This window comes from Diadema antillarum, unplaced genomic scaffold (genome assembly GCF_040938485.1).
Source record: "Diadema antillarum isolate AM-2024a unplaced genomic scaffold, OU_Dant_1.0 scf00000149, whole genome shotgun sequence".
NCBI classification, from domain to species: Eukaryota; Metazoa; Echinodermata; class Echinoidea; order Diadematoida; family Diadematidae; genus Diadema; species Diadema antillarum.
The window spans coordinates 422,469-443,000 of NW_027271038.1; the positions used below are offsets into that span (position 1 = coordinate 422,469).

General features: G+C 37.8%; 1 protein-coding gene across 1 annotated transcript; it reads left to right on the forward strand.

The window, feature by feature from the left end:
- The first annotated feature begins 1,140 nt into the window (after positions 1 to 1,140).
- On the forward strand, positions 1,141 to 16,703 carry LOC139721758 (cystatin-C-like). The gene is made up of 4 exons (XM_071633083.1): positions 1,141 to 1,453; positions 4,806 to 4,919; positions 6,624 to 6,722; positions 12,830 to 16,703. The coding sequence occupies exons 1-4, from the start codon at positions 1,202 to 1,204 to the stop codon at positions 12,839 to 12,841; spliced, it is 477 nt and encodes a 158-aa protein (XP_071489184.1). The 5' UTR covers positions 1,141 to 1,201; the 3' UTR covers positions 12,842 to 16,703.
- Positions 16,704 to 20,532: the final 3,829 nt, after the last annotated feature.

A 20,532-nucleotide genomic window follows, 5' to 3' on the forward strand; every position in this document is an offset into this window, starting at 1 on the left:
CGAGAACTGTTTTGCAGAAATAAGCAAAACCTTAAGATTTCATAACTTCCTTATTTTTCATCCAATTTCAGTTACATTTTACCCTTGAATTCGTAAGATTTTACTCTTTTTTATCAGACAAACTTATTTTTGGACTGGATTTCCCCTTTAAGGGGACCGTCTTAACCCACTTTCACCTACATGTTCGGTGCAACTTCTTTAGACATGCCCTCCTATTCAGATCACTGTTTGTTAGATATCGTGTACTCTGAAAATGTATTGATGTATTTAATTGATCTAAGTGGAATGAGACATCTCGAATTGAAATTGAAAACAAGAGGCCGAATTGAAATTGAAAACAAGAGGAGGTATATGAAATAGTGGGCGCGATGGCGGTCAGATGGATGTGGTGGTTGCAGTCAGGTTGACGCGAAGTGAGAGATGCAGCGATGAAAGTTTGATTGAGTCTGCACTATAATGGAAACAAAATTCCACGGGTAGGGGTCTGTCTTAATACTTATTCATTTCGTCTCTTTGAAAGGGTAAACCAGGACGCCTTTTGATTGCTCAAAAACCACAAACTTCACTTGATGATACGGATTCAAACAAAGAAATATGTTCATTCACTCATACCATTACATCACTGATTATATCAAGCCTGCCTAATATCCAAAGACGTCTTTTCGCCAAGTTCCGAAAGACGAACTTTCATGTAGAGCCTTGACGAAGCGTCATCTTTGATAAGATATTATGCCATATATTCCTATTTAACCTCGTTTGATGCCTTCCAAGTAAACAAGGTCAAGATACAGTTGCTGTCGATAGTGTAAAAATTGTCCTTAAAATAATACTCTCGAAATATTAATAGGAAGGAAATGACGTCTTCTTGCCCGTCCAACAACCTTCTCTTCCTGCCTATATTTCTTCATCCGCTTCCGTTTCTTTTCGCTGTGTTCCTCCCTTCAATTCTCACTGGCGTCATCGTACGCTGACGATCTGATGGCGGAGTTTAAGGATCGTTGATCGTCATGTTGCGTGAGGCGATGCGCGAGTGAGCACCGCATGATGCTGGGAAATAGATTTGCCTCACAAGTCGAGACCCATTTTGAAGGCAGACACCAAGAAACGTTGCTGTTGGGCAGTGTGCTTCCAGAGGTCTTCAGGGAAAGACACATTTATTCGGTGATTCGTCGGACTGTCAGTCATTAGATCTTAGGAGAAAATGCAGACACTCAGTGTTCTCATCCTGGTGATGGCAGCGGCGGTGGCAATGGCGGCTGCTGGCGCGACCAACGAGAAGGAGAAGAGAGTTGGTGGAATTAAACCGGTTCCTGATGCCAGAAACGTTCCGGAGAAGGTGATAGAGGTGGCCATGGACAAATTTGACAGTGTGCGCGACGACCTGGAAAAAGAAAACAAGGAAATGTCGGAGTACTGGCTGAGTGATGCGGCTGTTGGACAAATAAACTATCAGGTATATAATTATGTCATTGAGCAGCATATGCCAACATTCCCTGTAAATGCCCGTAGTCCTCATGTAAAAATATATTCGCAGTTTGTTGGAATCCATTTGTTTTATTATGTATAGCTATCTATGACAGAGAACGATTAATCCATTAATGATATTTCTAACATAATTGGGGGATTTTGGTTTGGTTCAGGCATCGAAAAATTATACCTCTCTAACACGTACAGTGTACATTGTATGCAACATAATATGAACACGCATTATATAAAAATATGTGAGTGTGAGTGTGTATATATTATGTAAATATATGTATCAATTCGATTCAATTTATTTCCACAGGGTAAATATGTAAGAAATACAAGCGTTACAATGAGCGCAACTTACATCATGCAGTATATGCAATAAATATATAAAACGTGGGGGAATCAACAATAAAGGCTGATCCCTGTCAATCAAAAATGGACAATATAAATACCGCACATAATAAAACATTACAGAATACATTGGACTATACAGATGACAATTACATTACGATAAACAAGTGATTAGGCAAGTAATATATCTAACTCGTTCATGCGTGTGTCAAGCGAGATTACTGAATCAAAAGAAAATGTTGATACTTCCTTTTAAAGGACGAAAGACTAATGGTATATTTAATGTTGTCTAGTAAGCTATTCCACAAAAGAGGACCAGCATAACTTATAGAATACGTCTCGAAGCATTGTATTTATAAAATGGACTATATAACTTATTACTTTGACGAGTACTGTATACAACTCTATCATCATACATTTATTACGTGAATTTGAGTTATGACCTTCAAGTAATGATTACTGCTACAAAAATGATTGGCAACCTAAACGTAGAAGTGAAGGAATGTGACCAAATAAAATAGGGGCTACTTGTACAGGACAGTACAGGACTGATACAAAACAAAATCACACCAACTAACGTACGGGATTCATGCTAGTATAAAATGTGCATATTCATTGAAAATATTGTGTATAACAACTGGCAAGTCAAGGGGGGGGGGGCTGTGTACAGTTTAATTTATTTTTACGTTTGTCTGTAGTTTGTCCTTTGCAGTTATGGCCTTGTACGTAAAAGAAACGAGTATTATTGAAGTGATCACTGAATGTCCGCGTACATTACACAATATAGTCACACTTAACAAACATAGTCAGAATTATATAACTTTAAAAAGCACTGTACTCAAACTCGCTCTCTACAGACCCTCCCTTACTTGCTCGTACTTCTTTTAATCGATGGTAATTTTCCTGATTCTTTTCTTAATATTTCTTGTTCGTCGAGCATTTATAAAACGTTGGTACATGTTTCAATTTCCTTTCAGATGTCTCCATTAAGAGCAACCAAAAGCTGAAAATACTAGTTTCCTGCTTATCTTGACTGCCTAGTCAGATTCCTTTCATCGATATTACAATACTATTTCTTTGTATTATTTAAGCGCGAAAATGCACGTTTCAGTCTTCGCACTTTCACAAATTAGATTAATGTATGTTTCAAAAGAATTATCTTTGAATGTAGAATGCAGTGTTGTTATAATTCTATTGAATTTGAGATGCTGACTAATAAATGGTGATTAATCAGTGATGATTACAGTGATCATTATCACATAATGATTGTTTGCAAATTTAAGATAATATGATAAAAACTTCCACACTAAACTTATTGTCTTTATGATATGGATAGAGAAGCAAAATTCATTTTAAAATATAACAGTCGATTTCCCTTGCACAATTTTGTGGGTTTGAATATTACCCGAATAACTGAAAAATGATAATCCAAAATATTTTTTTCTTTAATTGGTACGTGTTGTGTTATTTATTACATCAGTTTACGACTCAACTTAGGCCAATAAAGTGACTGAATGTTTGTCCTTGCACTTTCTTCTTCTTTTTTTTTCTGGTAAAAGAAATACATGTACATTATCTTTCTACATAATTTCAGTACGTTCTTCAGCTGTACTCAACATGAAATGAAGGCATATCAATTTATTGAATGCAAATGCGAACATCCTCTCTAAAAAAATGGAGTGAAAATATTCACTCTTAAAGGAGTAAATACAAAAAAGAGTGAATTTAGAGTGAAATTGGAGTTAATTTTGAGTGAAAATGTTCATTTTCACTCGTTTTAGAGTGACCTCACGGATCACTCCAAAATCTTCGAGTGATCCTTCAGGTCACTCCAAAATGAGTGAAAATGATCATTTTTCACTCAAAACTAACTCCAATTTCACTCTAAATTCACTCTTTTTCGTATTCACTCCTTTAAGAGTGAATATTTTTACTCGATTTTATTTAGAGAGTGACGTCACGCTAAAAGCCAGTTTTATACTTACAAAGTGTGTCTGAGAACTGCTATGTACTGCCTAATAGTAATTGTTCTGAATAAGATCACAGATTACAGACTTTACTTCATATCTAAAGAATACGAAATCTGACGCTCATTGCAGTTATAACATACCATAACTCTGGTAAATTTCAGGTGAGAAGATTATTATGATACTTTTGGAATTATCCATGAGGAATTTATAACGTTAATAATGATGATGGTGACGTTGGTGGAGGTTACAATGATGATTGTACTGATGACAGTTGGGATGGTGTTGATAATGGTTATGATTCGATCTCTTTATCATCTTCTTAGTTTTTAATTTAAAGGAAACGAATTGATCAATTCTGCAGAAATCACATATCAATTAATACACTTTTAGGCTATGGTTTTGCAATCTTGACTCATTTTCTTAACAGAGTACACTGCCATTCTCATTACCAGAGCATTACCAGGTACCCATTTAAATGGGTCAGGTGGGTCATTGTGTGTAAAACATCTTAGTTCAACTTTTTTATCCACGGTTACAGTTCGTTATTCCAAAGAATCTTAATTAATTTACGAAATAGAAATATTTAATAGGAATATAATATAGGAATATTGAACTTTATCATTATTCTTTTTTGACTAACGTGCCTTCGGAATAACGCCAGAAATGTTTCACTTTCGGATTAACGAACATCTACATAGGCCCAGGTATAAGGATTTTTTGTTTTTGTTTCAGAATGTCAAACTTTTGGAAAAACAAATCTTCTTAATCAAAACTTACTTCATTTTTGGATTAACAAACCTGAATAATAACTAACATCACCCGTGCGGACCGGGTAGGTCTATATGGAATTCGAACTCAGAATCTCCTGTTCGTGGGGTCAAGGAGTTTACCCTTTTACACCATAGTTTCCACACATGCTGCCCACTTTCCTTATGCTTGTTGTTTTGAGCGGCTATAGAGGATTGCACATGAAGCAAAATGCAAGCATGAATATCTGTATAAATTCCTCAACAGATTGTCAGTGGTGTCCTTTACTACGTCACAGTCTTGGTTGGTGAATCTAGCTGTAGCTACAACGCCCCCATCGACCTATCGGAATGCTCACTCTCACCATCTCCTGGCGCCAGGGTTTGTACTTTCGATAATACCACCTATTTATATGTTTGCTTGTCTGTCTATTTATGTTTTTTTTATATATATTTATTCGTCACTTACAAAGCGGAAAGCCCTTTTAGCATGTTGCTAAGGTTTTAGGTGTTTTTTCCTTTAAATCGTCTGGTTCCACAAATTGTAGCAAACGACTAAAAGCAACAAGGCCTATTTCTCCACCGTGGTTACAGATGTTAAAGGAATTCTTGTCTATTGCGAATGATTTAAATTGATTTTATGATTGCTATGCTTTATCATAATATGGAACCTTGGGAATAAAACAGACTCTTCGTCGAGAGATTCAAGGAGCGTTCTAAATGTTTATTATTCCACTTTTCCATAATTCATATACAAGTGTTTTTTTTAAATGTAAATCGATAGATTATCCAGTGTATGCCCATGTTTATAGCAATAATCATTTTCTTCATTATATTTGTCACTGCAATTCATTAACCCTAACCAGGCCGGGCTTTTTTGGGTGTTCTGTGGCCGGGGAGGGGTTGATTCAATCCCCCCCCCCCCCGAGATCTTGATCGCGCAATCGCCATGAAATGTGGCACGTGCATTACCTGCATCTACCAAGCTATACAAAAAGAAATTGAAATTTTCGTCATAATAATTAATTATGCTAATATATGCAAAAAATCATACATTTTGCTCTAAATCAGAAATTAAAGCTCCAAGAATCCTACTTTTGGTGAAAACATTCTTTGTAGCATTCCTAACAATGTACTTGAAAAACAATTGGTATCAAAATCAATTTCTCATGTATGTTATTGCTTTTATGAATTTCTTATGTATTTCATTGTTTTTTCGACCTTTTGTTTTATCATTTTTTTCCACAAAATTTATGACAGAACCTATTTCAAGCATTTTTATGCTAAAATTAATCATTTTCAGCCTATGAAAGTGAAAATAATCATATCTTTATGAATAAGAAGAGAAAACTCCATTTGCATAGACTTTATACACAAAATCACGTTTTTGAGCCATTTTCGGTCTGACAGGCATGTATAAAAACATTATGCAGCACCGTAACGGTATGCACGATTTCGCGAAAATAGTGTCAAAAGATGCGCGAGACTTGAAAGTAAAAAGTCAGCGAACGGCGCAGTCAAAAAATTTCGCGCGGGCGGAGTAGTCGCGAAAAAATGTCGGGGGGGGGGGGGTGGTGGGTTGATTCAACCCCCACCCCGGCCTTTTTAGGGTTAAGCCTTCTATATAACAATTAGCATGATTAGAGTTACTTTGAAGTGTTGTGTGTTAGACACCACATACTGTGATGAATATATATAAATATATACATTTATACATGTATATATATATAAACTTTATAATTATTCATTTATTCACAATGTATATTCTATGCATGTCTTCAGCGGATGAACGAAAGAGTACCTTCTCGTGGGTTTAGATTGTCTGAATTTCATTTTTGTTCGAAAGGTTCATAATTTCATCCCCCGTTTCATTTCTATTTGAGTGCAGTGCATTTTTGCTTCATTTGACGTATAGGCCTTACAAGAATTGGGCAACACACAACAAAGATTATATATATATATATATATATGGATACTACTATGTAAATGCCATAATTCATGTATTTTTGTGTGTTTGTGACTGGAAGCTTGAACAAATGCATTTGGGGAAAATGATTGTACAACAGTAATGCCATCGTGTCCACAGGCCGTATTTGAGTGCAAAGTGAGGGTGTGGTTCCAGCCATGGGTACCGTTCTTGGAAGCAGTGGACTTAGACAAGGACTGTCAACACTCAGAAATGCGGGTAAGTCAGTGGGCACTCTGATGATGTTGACTAAAATCACAGTTCAAACTACTACCCTCCCGCCTACTCCTTACCCTCCCCCAGACTTGTGACATGCACGATATGCCGTTTCAACATACTACGAATTTATGAGGACAATTGGAATTGTGAGAATCATCTCGAATAAAGTTCTTCATATCAAAGATTCAATTCTTATCACAATAGTATCACGGGTACAGATCTCGATATTAGGATTTTGCCATTATGTTAACTAGAAGAAATAATTTCATTAATACATGTAATTCAATGGATATACCATGGTTTGTTGTTATAACGAAATTAACATTTGTATATTTTTGTTATCTTAATATCATTTCTTGGTCAAAAACTTAAATAGAAATGATGTAAAAAATGTCTTCGTACACAGAATTCGATAGGACCTATCTGATGCAGATGATTAAATTTTGGATATCAAAAAAAATGGGCGCTTGAATGCTAAAAGCTTATAGCTGGTATCACAATTGGAAATGAACATGTTGAGACAGTGTGACACATGTGACCTCTCCGTAATAAGTAAAGAATTGTTCACATCATAATTTTCGTACAAAGGCCTTGGTTTTACGGCGAAAGTCAAGGTGAGAGTGAAAGGTTGGCAAATCTCAGGTTACCCACAAGTTTTTTCGAGTGTCTTTTACATGTCAGTTTTATTGACATACAGTCTTCACTGATATATTATATGTATGTATATATATATATATATATACTATATATATATATATATATATATATATATATATAAAGATAAGTAACAAAGCTGCAACAAAGTTCATGCTGTATTCACCAACGGTTTATTTCTTCACACAAATTTTCGAGCGTCTCGCCGCCCTTTCTCAAGTGTTGATACACTTGAGAAAGGATTAACATGGCCGGAATAAAGTGACAGGCCGATGTGGATGTTATTCCCCAAAAGATGTGTATCGTGTTCTCCTGTGACTGTGTCGCGTGAATGAGAGTGATTGTTGTTGGTATCAACACTTGAGAAAGGGCGGCGAGACGCTCGAAAATTTGTGTGAAGAAAATAAACCGTTGGTGAATACAGCATGAACTTTGTTGCAGCTTTGTTACTTATCTTTTTATCTTGCCAACACGTGGACTACCTTATCAACATATATATATATATATATACACATACATGCATCTCGCAGGGAGAGAGAAAGAGAGAGCAGACAGAGAGATAGGTACGATGTGTTGTAAGGTAGGTTTGCGTATATTTGGCATAAAACTTGGTTCTTAAGGCAACTTGGAACTGTTTACGATCTGATTTTTTTTAAATTTTTTTGGTGGTGTGTGTGTGATTGTTTTTCATCGTAATTCAATGCCGACGTTCAGATCTCAGCGTTTATATCTTGTGTTAAGAGCATATTTTCTTTCTTTTTATCTTTTCGCAAAATTTACGAATAAATTTTCAAATTAGTTTTGCCGAAAAAAATCACAAATCTAGTGCAACTAGTCAACAAAACTAATTTAAAAACTTAATATTTGTAAGGTCAAAGCAATCTATAAGCTATGAATATCTCAAAAACTGGACATGATTTGTACGTTTAGAGTCTATAATTTAAGTCTATAATGTGTACATGTGTCAAATAACACAACCACACCATAATCGTGACCATTATTACTGTGCACTAAAGATTGCAACGATATATTAGCTCAAATTTGAGTAAATGCTAATTTTGTAATGGAAAATAAGAGAGACATTATACTTCTATGGACCTTTTAGCTAAAAATGCTTGCTCTTCACCATTGATTGCAACGATATATTAGCTCAGTAATTTACGTTGGGTAATATTACAATACTGCCTGGGCTATGGAAGTGCGACATCAATGGTGTAAAAACAAAATTTGAATAAAATACAAAAATTGGCTTTTTCATATAGATTGGCATTAAATAACGTGTATTTGCTGTGAGGGAGAACAAATTTCAAATTTGAGTAAATGCTAATTTTGTAATGGAAAATGAGAGAGACATATACTTCTATGGACCTTTTAGCTAAAAATGCTTGCTGTTCACCATAGAATGTAACACAATCTTTCCCAATAAACATCTTTATGTGATTACTTTCATATAGTGATTGATACTACATATATATTCTTTTTGAAGAAGAAAACAACATAGAGCAATAATTGTTCACATTTTGTATTCATTCTTATTTACGAGAATTCATGAAGTCATGTAACATTCATTCTCCGCTTTTTAATGACACCAAAGATTCTTAAATCGTTTATATTATTTACTGAAATAACGAGTTGAATTTCTCAATGAATTTTAGATACACATTGTGGAAGCTCATCTAATGAAAAATCATAAAGATATCAAATGAAGTTTCCCTAACACCATTGTGTTCATTATGGACGGACAAGGAAGAAATTTTAGAATTTCAAACAATGTGCCCTGTACTTCTTCAGTATTTTTTTTCAACCTTCTCCCTGACTGTACCTTGTTCCATGGATTCCTTTCAAGAAATAAACTTTAAAACAAAAAAAAAAAATCATTTGCATAAATTACATGCACCATGTAGAAGTACCATATGCAACATTTGCATTACGACTTGGACACCAAGGATCATGAATTTCACATATGAAAAAGTGAAAAAAAAAACATCCAAAGATTTGTAACTCCATGAACATGTTTTGGATCAGCACATTGGATTTCATAGTCTTGCAAATTTCTAGAATACCCATTCTCAAAATTCATGTTTTTTCATATAACATTTTACGTGTCCGTAACATATAATTGGAAACTGCTGGATTTGAAACACAAAATTCATTTCATTTATCTCTACTGCATATTATTTGCAGTATGACAGGATGAAATCATTACCACAGTATGCTCAATTATTCGTATATTTGAATCTGAAATATTCGTGGAGAAATCTTTCTAGTATCATAGTGTACCCATACAGGATATCCCTGTAGGTAGGGCATATATATATATATATATATATATATATATATAGTTTGTAAAGAAATAGATATATACATATATATATATAGTTTGTAAAGAAAGAGAGGACGGAGAAGAAGAGGCTACGAAAAATGTGAGAAGTAAAGAGGAGGGAGAATGGAGGAGGACGAGGACGATGATGATGATAATGAAGGAGAGGAAATGAAGCGGCGGTCAAACGCAGTGGCCGTGAGCGGTAGTCACGAATGTGTGGGTTTGTTCGGTGGAGCGATCTCCTCGACCGTGACAAGCCAATCAGCGAGTGCTAATTTGAGACTCTTGAAAGATATGGGACATTCATCGCCACTCAATAGAATCTGAAAAATAAGAATATTAATATACGCATGACGAACTCGGTGTTGTCGATGACAACAAAACAGGAAATCTATTAGCGATTTGTGAGCAATTGTGCTTGAAAAAGAATTGCTTCAATTTCGATTTCAATGTTGAATGTTGCACGCGGATGAATGTAAGGCTTGGTCAACTATCCCTGGTATTCTGGGGGCAATAGAATAAAGGATAAACAATGCGAATGGAGGTAAAATTCATCAATTTCAGAATACGCCTACTCGTAGCATCCAAACTGTTATTCATACACCACTGTACTCGGTATGCTAACGCTTGAAAAAAAAAAAGCCTAGTTATTTTTAGGAGGCAACTCGAGCGCCTAGTGCAGGTCCAGATTTTGACTTGATCATACTGAGCCTAGCCAGAGAATGAGAAAATGAGAGATTTCCATTTTGGTATTAATTTCAAGCTCGACTTAAGTCCTAACTGATAGATTACTTCACTGAGTCGTAGCACGTGAAATGCGTTTACCAGAAATAGCTTGATAGACAAGGTTGGCGGGTTTTGATCACGCGGGTACTTTTACGTCTGGTACCCTCAGACAGGAGGCCCTAACACAGCGTGGGGTCTAATCAAGTTTAATTATTTTTTTTCCCCCCGTGGACGGAAGCTAAGCGTTTGTACTTACTTTTGCCGAAGTAGTTTGACGCAATAGAATGAACTTTGTTCCATGAATGTCCAGCTTAATGAGCAGCTTTATAATATACAATTCCTATAAAAATAAAGGTTTATATTTATTCTTTCTTAATCTCAAATTTCCTCTAACAAAATATACTGCGTTGAACTACGCAACATCCCGCAACCATAAGATCCTCTTGTTACTTAGTCAAACATTCTTATTTAGGAAAAAATAAATTTAGCCTTCAAATGTCTTCGATTTATAATCCGATTGAAAACATTCATTTTTTACAATCTATCACATTTTACATGATGAACACCTTATGCGTTAGTAAATGAATGCAAGTAACGTTTGTGTACAGTACTTACATGTACAAATGATTGCTATTATAGAATTGTCATTATCATCTTGCCTTATGTAAGCCACATAAAATATATTTTATACAGCACATCAAAAAGTTTAGAGCAAAATCATTTGGGAGGGATTTTCCTATATGATTCTTCACTAACTTCTGTGTGAAATGAGAATGTTGATTGAGGTGAGCATACATAGTTTGGTGAGCACAATTATTAGGGAACAGTGGCTTTGTTCAACCCTCCTATAACCGCAAAATCCATTCACTTCATTAAAATTAATTTACATTAGTTATTGCTATCTGGCCAACATGTTACCACATCTTGTGTGACCATACAAGGGAGTCGTTGTGTAGTAGTTGGGTAAGCATGCTGAAAAGATGAAGCAAGAAATGCAATAATGTAGGCCAAAATGTTAATATGTAAGGGGTCCAACTATGGATTATAAAACAACAGCAGCACTTGAAGCTGGGTTCACATAAACGGTCCGACGCGCCGTCGATGGGATTTCGATGGATTTTTTTTTTTCTTTTTGGTGGGGGGGGGGGGGGGGGGTGATCGACAGGGGCACATTCGGCGGCAAGTCTGAGATGCTTCGTCGATCAGTCGGGTTTTCCGCCGACAGAAACGACTACAGTATTTTTGGTGATCGACGGCCTGTCGGTCATTTTTAAATGCGAGTTAAAATTTTGCAATCGATCGGCGAAGAAAGCCCTGGCGGCACCCGTCGCCGACTTTTCGGCGGCTGTCGGCGTGCAATCATACACGAAACGCCGCCGATTAGTCATTGTTCCCCGGCCGATTACAGCATGTCAGCGTACCTGGGCAGTCATTTTTTTCATGTTCATTTATCGCCGACTGATCGCCGACATTTCGGCGGTTGTCGGCGTGCAATCGTAGATTAATCGACGAAACGCCGCCGATTAGTCATTGTTCCCCGGCCGATTATAGCATGTCGGTGACACATCCAAGACTCTACGGTGATTAGTCAACGACTAGCCACCGGCGCGTCGCAGGTATATCGGGGGCATGTCAATGATTATGAAGATGGGGTATATGAGTGAGGAAAATTGTTCAAAATGCAGTTGTACAAAGCACACGTAATCGACGATACATTGGCGACCACCGGCGGCTAGTCTTTTGACTCGGCCGGGGGACCATTGACTAATCGGCGGCGTATCGTTTTATCTTCGATTTCATTGACTCGGCCGGGGACCATTGACTAATCGTTGGCGTATCGTCGTCTTATCTCCGACTGAACGCTGACGTATTACTCCCCCCCCCCCCCCTTCCCATCGACGATGTTCAAAGGAAACCGTCGGGGGACGTCGTGTTTGTTTTGTTTTGTTTTTTTGAATGCTCGATGGCACAAGCGTTACTGGATCCCCCGACATCGGATCGCAACGTCAATCTCGTCGACGCCTATGAAATTTAACAAATCGCCGAAGTATCGGTACCGCCGATTTTTATCTGAACCCAGCTTAAGCATTCACCAGGAACAGAATGTTTCACAGACCCAGCCCCCCCCCCCATGATCTACGTGACTTTTGAGAAATGGCCATTTGTCATTAATGTGTGCTTACTCACGCATGACTCAAGATCATTTTCATTTTCACACAGAAGTTAGTCGGTGAGTTTAGGAATACCCCTACTGAATAATTTTGCTAAAGTGTTTGCTATTTTATCCATTTTGATTAAGGAGGCAGTTACTCTTTTTCGTACAGGTACATAATCACATAGCAACAAATGGTTATCATTATAGCTCGCACACACTATAAAATTATGCGTCTCAATTTCTCTTCAGATACCGTCGTAATGTCTGCAACCAAAGAATTTGACGTTTCTTGGCTTTGATTCACCGAATCCATCACCTTTCGTCTACACTTAATGAACAAGAAGTTTTGAGTGATGACTACCAAACTCGTGAAAGAGTGCACCTTCTTACTTGTAGCCAATCATTTCTGGAGTAGGAAATGGCAAATACATATTATGAAGCATTCCCTTATGTATACGTCATTATAAATTTCTGATAGACATGGTGATTTTTTTTTCTCGTCATATGGTATTTTAACGGGGAATTCCGGATTTTTTTTCTAACTTCTACATTAGAACAGGGAGGTGTTAGAAAAGGAGAGACAACTCCTGCTCTCCTTTGAAGTCATGCGCGGCACCACCGAGAAGTTATGCGCTTAAGTACAGGTGGAAATCAGGTGCTTTGACAAAAGAGAGCATCAATAATCGGGACTAGCGCTCTCACATCTAGAAATACTTGCCCCTACTGCATTTCGCTCTCTCTCTCTTTCAATGTAATGGCAACAATGAATTTGTGTACCTTGAATTGGAGAAGCGAATCAAAATGCAGTGTAAAACTGACAATTTTAACAGCAAATAGTTTAAAAGCACGCTGGTGCACGCTTTAGTGGAGTACTTTATTTGAAAGATCAAAATATCCTAGATTAAAGGATAGAAAATTAACATGCGGAAATGTGCACATTATAGAAAAATATTAGGTTTTTAAGATGGCCTAATTTTCATTTCAATTCAATTTGCGCATTGCGAAGAAACTAGAAATACATGTTTACAATATTGAATTCTTTCCTAAGTAATCAATTCGAGTATTTCAGTCAAAATTTTACGGGGAAATAAAGCTTGTAATTCAACGAAAGGTGAAATGCGTTCTTCGTCTCCGAACTTCGCCTTGCAACTTAAGCGGTGCAGCGCATGACTTCAAAGCGTATAGTGGAATGCTAGACATCCCATTGTAACGCTTTGAACCAAAACATGTGTTTGCATGAATTACGAAGAGTTGTCTCTCCTTTTCTAACACCTCCCTGATTATACTGGGTACAGAGTTTCAGAATGTGCAATGATTGGGATTAGGCATAAGAAAGTTTTCAAAGTTTATTACAAATCACAGTGAACAAGGATGATGACATAGCAGCTGCACCAAAGGAATGCATGAGTGGGGGCTCAAGGAAGCAGAACAAAAGAAGAAAGCGTGCATAAAATCTACACAGGTGACCCTGATTGTAATCGAATTGCACTGCTACATTTCTGAAATATGTGAGCCTCCTACTCATGCATTCTTAGATGAGCCCCCAATCATACATTCTTACCGTGAAGCTGCTATGTCATCCTTTTTTAAGTGTAATTTGTTTTGGGTGTTCAGAGTATTGGACCCCGTTTACAGTGCAGGGCTGGGCCGAGCTGCGGCCGAGCCCAGCCTCAACTGCGCGGCCGAGCCCCATAATTTTGTCCGTTTACACTGCCGGGCTCGGCCGCACTTTTAATTCAAACCTTTTAATATTTTGTGGTAGTGGCGCTCTGCTTGTAAACAAACGCAATTTGGTATAGTCTGGTTTTCAGACCATTTGCCAACTGGATTCCGTGGCGACGAAGTCGTCGTTCGGGAAAAGGCCTTTGCCGAAGAAAAAAATCCTTTGCAGGACAAAATTACCTTAAACTATACTAGTTTTCGACGTTGAGGGAGTTAATATCCTGAATGACAAAATAGTACGGGCAGAGCGTTTGGAAGCCAGACTAAAATTGGCCGCGCATTTAGCCCAGTTTGCGTTTACACTGAGAAAAGGCCGAGACCACCTCCAGAGCGTGGCCAAATGCGCGGCCAATTTTGGCCCCGCATTTGGCCTTTTGCGCGTTTACACCGAAATGAAGGCGGGCTCGGCTGCGGCTCGGCCGCGGCCGAGCCTCGCACTATAAACGGGGTCCTCGATTCTCTGGTTAAGGACTACAATTGATTCCACAATTCTAAACATGGGGCTGTCGATTTATGTAGTAGGGCCCTATATGATGTGAAATTATGCAAATCGCCTTTACTTCCCCGTAAATGTGAAATTCTAAATTTTTCAATGTTGTGATACGCTATAATTTGGCTTTTTATTCACGTACACATATAATTCTCACGATGATGCATGTGACAATCTCGGTTCTCTATCAAATGAAGTAATAAACCATTACCCATTCAACCTTACACTCAACGAGACTTTATTGCCTTTCCAACTCCAAGCAGCGACTGAAAGCAAACAAAAAGACGAATATAAGGTAATCTACTGTCTTGAAAAACAAGGAAAAAAAAACCAACCCTGTAAATTTCAAAGAGACGTCGATAAATCATGGCACCCCTATGAGCTACCGTCTTTGTGTTCTGGAAACATTGATTGAGCGTGTGACGTTAAGGACACTGCTCGGAAAATCAACAACTGTATATGCAGTATAACATAACCCTAACTATTTGCGGTGCCATTGTTGTGCAACATGATGAATGATGTAAAATCAACAAAATTTTACAATTTACAGAAGTCAATGCAAATATTTTTTCACATACTCACAAATAAGACATGGAGACTATCAAACCAATCACTTTTCGATCAGTAGGCCCTATAATATTTTTGATAGCACAATGGTTAATGTTTTGTACAGACTTCACATGGCATGGTGAAGGATGGAAATTGGAGCAGATGTACACGCCGAAGGGCATTATTTTCAATACAATATTACTACATGTATGTTAAACATGATCCCTATCGCTGTGCAGCTACTATACCAAGTAGATGCTTTAACCAACGTTATAGCCATTTATTTTTCGTACCCTTTTACACACCCATTACATGTGAATTATTGTCAAGGTGTTGATACATGATGTTATTTGTCCAGTTATGCTAGGTGTACTGTCTCACGAATTCACTGCCGTTTCATTAAAAATTACTTTGACAGCATCTTTATAGGAGCCTAGGACGTGGCAGTTAGCTACAATATACTACTGTACATTTTATCCCGTTCCGTTATGCCACATCTGGGATCATGCTAAATGCACTTTACAGACAGAAAGACATCGACCATATGTTGTTATTTTTTCAACGATCACAGGACGGAAGGAGTCACCAGGCCGATTTCAGACGGACTGCATGCCCAGACTCCGTTATTGTTGTTGTTGTGGGGTTTTTTTTGGGTTGTTTTTCGTAAAGCAATGACGTCACAGTCTCATTCAAGCTGAAAAGTACATGTATGTACTGAGCAGGAATTAAACCGGAACTACTTAGGTCAGAGTGATTGGCAAATTGTTAAAGATGTATTGCATACAATGTATCATGATTCAGTGTGAAAAGTGAACAATATAATTGGGGTCATGTTACTGATGAATTCTAGTGATTGTTTTATCCTAAGAAGAACAGCAAATCTGAATGACACGTCCAAATAAAGAAAAATCAATGAACTGTGGTGACAGTGTCACAATATACCGCAGCCTTATTTAGTGTGTGCTCGACAATGTTCAGAGAGATCTTGACTTCATTTGGCGGTATTCAAAGGACTGGTGAGAAAACCAGATACGAGTAACTTAAATCATAAAATTATATTACTACAAAAGTTGAGGTGATCATAATGATTCATAAACGTCTTGTTTTATGTAGGAGTTTGTCATTTCCATGTGGTAGAGTTGAAGTCAAGCAAGTGCTATGAATAATAAGGGTCTTCCATTTGACGATACAAAGCAGCTCATAGTTTACCTTTCATCTAAATTTCTTTGTTTTCATTTACCTTTAGCCGTCTTTTCACCGTGATAGCGATTATAAACGCAAGTTCTACTAAGTTATTCTCCGTGATCACTGCATGGTGACTGTGTCGTACTTGATACTCTCAGTATAGGCATCTTTCTTCCTTTCGAGATTCATCTATCAACAGAGTCTTCCTGTGATGTTGCCATATACCAGTAGTATGCGTACATGAATTTTATGTGTTATTAATCAAGTTATGAAATAATTATGTACATCTCTCTTTATAATAGTGTGATAAATAGAGGTTGGTGTTTTTTTTTTACATCCATTTCATCACCACAAATTGAAATACAGCGCTACTTCAGCATGTCAATATCAAAGTGTTTTGTCTGTGTCATGTAATTTATCTAAGACGTACGTCTATTATATCGAGATGGCAGAATAAAGCGAACTGGAAAGAACAAGTGTGTTGTTTTTTTTTGTCTTATTTGCCAGTCCGTGTTTCCTATATAGCTAGATACACAGTAGCAAAATGACGGTGAAAATGTCAGGAAAAATTGTGGTTGGTAAATAATTTTTGCTACTCAAAGTTGTCCGATATAATATACAGAGGGAGGTCCCATGCAATTTTTGGTCGTTCTAATTGTCTGACGCATTACAGCACCTTTGTCGTCGTCCAGTTTAAACAGACTATACAGGATCAACTACACTGTAACATCTAAAGGAGGAGTTATCATTTCTGTTCGGTAACTAGTGGAGACTGGATTTCAGTTACAATGCTTTTGTTTGTTCGTTTGATTCTTCAGTATTTAGGGGTTTCAGGTAAACCTATACATGCTTCAAGGGAAAGAGGAGTACAGCTCTTTCTATAGGCGTTTCACATCAGCCCGATGTTTCGAAATAGCGCGCTATTTTCTGACATGGGAAATTAACCCGATCACGAAATAGCGCGCTATTTGATAATGTGAATACAAATTAGCGCGCTAATCTTATCGCTCTGATCAGGCGTGTCTTCATCAGCCCGAAGTTTCAAAATAGCGCGCTATCTTGCGGTTACCAAACTAGTCCGATGTCAAAATAGCGCGCTATCTGTGTAGTGAAGACGCAGATAGCGCGCTATTTGATAGGGAAAATTTCCCCCAAAATCTTGGTCTAGTTCGTCAACTAGAGCGCTAATTCGTGAAATAGCGCGCTATCTTGGGTGCGTCTCCATCAGCCCGAAATGTTCTCGATCCCTCCACGCTTCTGGTTAGCCAGCTGGCAATGGAAAGCGCATGTACAAGCAGCTAGTGATTGTGTCTAGTACATTACACGCACGGTGTATTCAAGGATCACATGTGTGTATACTATAGGCCTACTGTTTTTGTCATCTTTAAAACCAGGGAGGTGATTTCACTCACCTCCCTATTAAAACTCAGTGCCGTGCATGCTAGCTGTTTTTTTGTAAACTTCTTCTTCTGGTCCACTCTACCTTAGCTGAAGATTCTTGCAGATTGTGTGCATTTTGGATTTGTTTAAACATTGCAATTCGTTAATTTCATATAAGATGCCTCACTGGACAGAAGAAAGAGTAGCGTTATCAATATCCCTTTGGAGAGAATTTGCTGTACTGCTCACCTCTCTGGTTGTAGAATCGTACATACGGTGATATAGGAGATTTTGAGCGGGGGAATCCACTTTCGAACCGCGAGCCAGGCAGAGTAATATTGTAAAGTGCGCATGCGTCAATTTTCGGACTAATTTCCCGAAGCAGGCTGTTCGAGCTGATGAAGACGCACATTTGCTGTATCGGGCTATTTTCTAAGACCGCAAAATGTCCCGCTAGTTTGAACTTCGGGCTGATGAAGACACGCCTAATGAGAAAATTTCTGAAATAGCGGGATAATTTGCGAACTAGCTCGCTATTTGACAATGTGAAATCGCCTCAAGAAATAGCGCGATGCATCCCATCATGCCTAGCGAGCCTAGTGAGACGGGGGAATCGCAGTTCTCCCGCTGGAAACAACGTGAACACCATGGCAGTGAGCAGAAGAAATGAACGGTTCCTTCTCTTCACAAATTCGAAGAATCGTTCACGATTCCTCTCCTCAGGCGTCTTCTCTTTCGCGTCATAATATTAAGCAGGGTTTCGTCAACTTCCATGACCGATGAATGAATACAATAAAACACAAAACTGAACAAATCTAGAGCAGGAAATCAGCGAGATCGGAACAACTAATAAACAAAACGTGCGTGTAGTGTAATCGATCAATCGGTTGAGGCAACCCGCACACAAAAATGGCGATCACGCGGGTAATTTTTTTTGAAAGAGCGCGCTCTACTGGTATACCCGACACTGTTTGCGCATGCTCAGCTGTCGAATTAGCTCGGGAAAAAAAAAACAATTCGGGCTGATGTGAATAGGAAATGAAATAGCGCGCTAATTTGCGATCGCGAAGAATATCTCGAGCTTGGATTTTTATCTGGCTGATGTGAAAACGCCTTTTGTAACAAGTCTTGCTCGCTTAATCACCTGCGACTATACATAAGGAGATCCACTTCAGCTTCAAGGTTTGTCTCTATGCTGCGATGGGGTCAGCACATATCGTCTCCTTGCACAAAGCACCATGTTTTAAAAATACGCTACCAGCTAGTCAGCATTCGTCTTCCTCATCGTCTTCATAAACCAAGCTCCAAACATCACTAGAAGATATCATATACTCGGCTCTGTGTCCCCGAAGCAACAACGGACTCTTACAAATTCTCCCTTTACCCCTGAAAAACTCGCACCTGGAACCAGCAGCCATGCATGAAAAAAAAAAAAGAGAGAAGAAAGTAAGCACTTTTTCGAGTTCATATTTTTCATAGATTTTGATGAAAATCAATGTATTATATACAATATTTACGGTAATGTAATTGGCTCTCTACCTAGTTGGTCAACATAAAAGGGAAACTTTACGCATGAGTGAACTCATTCGTTTTTGTCCTCCAAGGCACAAAAGTAACTAGAAATGTCGCTAAGGCGACTGGTATGCCTCCGCCATAATGCATGATTCTCCTAATAGGTCTATAGTACATGTGGACAATGTGTGATTACATTTTCACAAAATTGGCAAAATATTAAAATGACAAGTTTGTCACAAATGTGTTGAATGTTCACCTTCCTTGACCTAGATTTAACTGGATGAAAAGGAGAGCATGTATTTGGGAATTTAAGGACTTTAACTTGACTTTGCCCATTCATAAGTTTATGCATTGAGTAGTTTTCAAGGTATGAAGAAAAAGTGCAATTTCTGTATTGAAAAGTACATTGTTACCATTTCATCTGACCTTTGACCCTAAAATTCATACGATAATCATAGTCAGGCAGAACATGCATAAATATGTAGAAAGTTTCAAGATAACTTGAGCCAATTCTGAGATATGGAGGAAAAGGTTTGTTCAGCACTTTCCCTTGATCTTTGACCTTTTGACCTTTAGGCAAAAAACAAAAAACAAACAAACGAAAAAAAAAAAGTTTCCAGACAATCTCTATTAGGTTAGACATGCATACACCAAGTGTAAAAAAAAATAATCCTGCTGGCAATAGTGGCATTGCATAAATATGAGGGAAATAGTAAAATGTTAAAGTGTTGCCCTTGACCTTTGACCCCATGAACCCTAAATTCTCTAGATAATCACTGCCGGTCAGTACATGTATATATACTATATGAAGATACCCTGTACCTTGAACAATTTCCAAGTTACGGAGAAGAAAGTGAAGTTTTAATAATATTGTTATTTGACCTTTTGACCTTTGACCTCATGACCACAAACTTTCACCAGAGAATCTTAATTGGGTAATACATGTATACACTAAGTTTTAAGAAAATATCTTCAGGCATTGCATAGATATGGTGGAAATAGAGAAATTTTACGTATTTGACCTTGACCTTTGACCTTGATCATGTGCAACTAAAAGTTGATAGGCACAACTTCACTCCCTAATACACATACATGCCAAGTTTCATTAGGA